The sequence below is a fragment of the Ruditapes philippinarum genome, unplaced genomic scaffold, assembly GCF_026571515.1.
Source record: "Ruditapes philippinarum isolate M1 unplaced genomic scaffold, ASM2657151v2 ctg1795_1_1_1_1, whole genome shotgun sequence".
Classification (NCBI taxonomy): domain Eukaryota; kingdom Metazoa; phylum Mollusca; class Bivalvia; order Venerida; family Veneridae; genus Ruditapes; species Ruditapes philippinarum.
In genome coordinates, this window is record NW_026853244.1 from 186846 (window position 1) to 190907 (window position 4062).

Consider the following 4062-nt stretch of genomic DNA (forward strand, 5'->3'; position numbering starts at 1 on the left):
GGATTCACAAACTTTGTTATGTCCAGTTTGTAGAGCGGACACGAAAACAGATAAAGTCAGGTTTAAACAGGTTGAAAAGTGGGTGGAGAATTTCCAATTAACTTTACTCTACTTTCGATTTTGAAAGAAAGAAAATTGACAATGAATGAAAAGGGAAACGATTGTGGGGCGTGTTTAAGGGAGGATATCAAGGTTGAAGCTATTGTTTATTGTTATGATTGTTCTGAAAAACTGTGTGAAGATTGTAAAAGACACCATAGGAAGAGTAAATTATCATCACACCATAAATTGATAGACATAAGTGAGGGATCGGCGGAAAAGTTAGATCTTGCAGAATTCGAATATTTAGCAAACCTGTCAAAATGTCCATTGCATGATACTGAAGAAGTGAAATATCTTTGTAAGGACCATGACCAACTGTGTTGCAATGAATGTGCGATCGTTACTCATAGAAAATGTGAAGATATGGTATCTTTAAGTGAAGAAATAAAATCAAACAAGGAAGCCAGCAAAGAATCCCGTATTGAAAAAAGACTTGATACCATTGACGGTGACGTTGAAAAGCTCATTTCGCATGAAGCTACGTATTCAGCAAAGATTGGTGGGAAAGAAGATGAAGTGAAAACATGTTTAAAAGATCTTAAGGTAAAACTTGATGCCGCCTTTTGTAAACTTGAAAAGAGGATCATGTTGGAAATGTCAGAAAGGAAACAGGTATTATTAAAAGCTAGTTCATTACAGAGAGATACAGCAGAGCAACTTAGAGAGAATATTAAACAATGTGGAGAAAAAATGAAAATAGCCCAAGCAAATGGAACAGCAATACATGTATTTCTTCTTGAAAGAGAAATGGGTAAACATGTTACAGAGTTTGAGAAAACATTCACAACTCTTCGACAACAATCAAGCAAGTCATTGGTCACGCTGTCAGAAGCACATTCACTTCAAGATCTTATAAGAAATGTTGAAAATCTTTACCAAATCAAAGAAATGAAAGAAGAGCCAGTTTTGCCTGCAATTACACAAACTAAAGATTTCAAGAATAGGAAACTTACTTATGAACATGAGGTCAGTTTGAATGAGAGCCAGCCAAGATATTGTGTTTGGATTGGAAATTACATTGTAGTATCATTTCAATTTTCTTCTAAGTTAGTAGCTTACAAAGCAGATAACGGTTTGCCTTTATCATTAATATCAACATATCAATGTGCGACGCCTACATCAGTAACAGCTACTGAGAATGACGTGTTTGCTGTTGCCTTGCCATCATCTAACAAAATAAATATTATGAAAATTGAACAAAATAAAATGACTGTTTTAAGAAGTTTAACCTGTCAATGGCCCAATCTTTTAACTTATGATAAAAAGAGCAAAAATCTTTTGATAATGAATCAGTCAGAATCGGTTATAAAAAAGATAAAGCTTGATGGTAAAGATGCTGGATTTGTCGATTTAAGCGGTATTGATAGAAATACATTGCAAAATACATACAACTTATTTGTTGATTCTCAGTATGGTCATGTCCTTATTTCTTCACACAACTCAAACAAGTTGCTTTGCTTAGACATGTCTGGAAATATTATATTCCAGCATGGAATTAAATTTCCGTGGTCAGTTATTACAGACTCACAAGGAAATATTTATGTTGTAAATTATGAAACACATTGTATTCAACAACTTTCTTCAAATGGACAATTGATTAAAGGAAACATATTGGGGGGATATAAAATGAATAATTCATTGGCTGTGTGTTTCAACCAAGATATGGACAAAATGGCTGTTACATATGACGGAAGTGGAGGAATGTTGAGATTATTCAAATTTGAATAAGAGTTATAAAACTATTACAAGATTATTTAAACATAAGATTATATGGAACTACAAAGAAGTGGAGAAATATGGTTTGTTAGTTATAGTGTTCGGCTTCAAGGTTACTTTTTACTGTGATGTGTATTTGATATATCAAAAATAATTCTGTGCGCATTAAGTATTACATTTGACTTCTATTGTTTAGACTTAATCATGAAAATGTAAATAACATATAAGCAATACATATACATGTGAATATGTTTCTTTAAATAAATGAAGCTAAAATTTACACAAAATTCATGAAAACTTTAAATTTCTTAATACATGATTGTAAATATCAGTAAGATACATGTTAGAGACAATTATTGTCCTGTTTGTTAATTAAAGATACATGTATGTTTCACAATAGTTTATATTCATTTATGATCATTACAAATAAAGAAATAAAAATTTATTTGTATGTAAATATTATTCATCAACGTCTCAAGGGTGTATTTTACATCTCAAGGGTAAAGAAATATCATATATATGTAATAGTACTGTGGTAAGTTTTGTACCTCTAATTGATTCAGGGAAAGCCTGGCCGGAAATATATTTTGTCTGCAACATTCTACAGGTATGAATTACATTGATCTTTAAAGGAATATTTCTAAGGAATATTTCGAGTTCTCAAAGTTGAACAAGATTGCATTTGTGAAAAATGCTATGCCATTGCATTAATACAACCCTAACTAGTAGTATAAGAACAGAAGATTTATTTTTTGTTTCTATACAATTGAACTTTGCCATAATGCAGTTAAGTCTAGTTGAATTTGGTGGTCAAGGTCATATTTCACGTGGCCTAAATTTCATGATTGTACATCAAAGGACAAGAAACTAAGTCACTTTGTCAAAATCTAGGTTAGCTGATATCAATTTTCATCTTAATCTGTGAACATATGGTTCAAATTTCATAGCTGTACATCAAAGGACAAGAAAGTAGGTGAAATGTCAAAATCTAGGTCAGCTAATATTAAAATTCAATTTAACATCTCAAACTGTGCACATGGTCCAAATTTCATGGCTGTACATCAAAGGACAAGAAAGAAAGTCACTGTCCCCTTGGGCAGGGAAAACTTTTGATCCAAGGGTTTAATTAAAACAATCTTGATACAGGTTGACCAGACAATGTCTCATGTAAAATATCTAAGCTGTAGCTTTCTCCTATTCAGAAAACATTTGTTTTAGTTTCTGTACATAATGAAAGTCTATGACCCCCGGGTACTACCCATCCCCCCCCTCTGGTAGCAAGGCCAACACTAGTGGCTACTACTTCAATATAAATATCCTGGAAATCATAAACCAACTATCAAAGCTCTAAGCCTTATACCTTCAGGCAAGAAGATTTTTAAGTTTATACTATATGTACAGACTTCCAGGATGGGGCCAATTTTGACCCAGGGCTATAATTTGAACTATCTTGGTAGAGGTCTATCAGACAATGTCTTATGCAAAATATCTTTAGGGTCTGAACCTTGCATTTTCTGACATCTGACAAATGACTGCACTTCCGGGTCATAAAAAGTAAATCAATGAAAATGAATTTTAGTTATATCTTGTAGGTAATGCCAATAATACCCATACGAAAAAAACTGTACAAACTGTATAAACTGTAAGACGACTGAAAAACACCTGTTTTTTTCCAAAAATACAGGTCTTAGGGACCTGTGTTTGCTGAATCTGACAATTTGACTAGGAATTCCAGGTGTATTTTAACAATTTTACAAGTGTATTTTTGAGACAAGACCCAAGTTTTAGATGTACACATGTAATTCTGATACTTAGAAAATATTGAGCTGATAATTTGTGCTGAAAATAATCTAAGTCCAAAACTACAACTGTATTTTCAATGATACAGATGTACAATACACCCTTAGAAAATCTTTTAGAGAAATTGTTCTTATTTAAATACTTTAATATCTTTGATGCAATTGTACAGATTGCATGCACATTATTTACCATTTATAATGTAATCAACTTTGAACTAAGAATGCTTTCTAAATTGAATATAAATGTACATTGTATATGATTATTTAGTTTTAAAATATATGAGATAGTTCACATAGGCCTGTACTTGTTGTTCTTTTAAGTATAAAAAGAACAACAACAAAAAAAAACAACAACAAACTGGTACATGTTCATTTTCAAGATTCCAAATTTCCAAACATTATGAGTTGTTCTTCACTCTGTGAAGTTAATTGTGTATGAAATAAA

At 31.9% G+C, this 4062-nt stretch overlaps 1 protein-coding gene across 1 annotated transcript; it reads left to right on the top strand.

The window, feature by feature from the left end:
- On the top strand, nt 1-2263 carry LOC132736265 (E3 ubiquitin-protein ligase TRIM45-like). The gene has a single exon (XM_060723366.1). It carries the CDS (start codon nt 142-144, stop codon nt 1828-1830), a length of 1689 nt encoding a protein of 562 aa, XP_060579349.1. The 5' UTR covers nt 1-141; the 3' UTR covers nt 1831-2263.
- Nucleotides 2264-4062: the final 1799 nt, after the last annotated feature.

What these genes read in the sequence shown, in the direction of transcription:
- LOC132736265 (XM_060723366.1), top strand. Translation starts at nt 142, where the DNA reads ATGAATGAAAAGGGAAACGATTGTGGGGCGTGTTTAAGGGAGGATATC.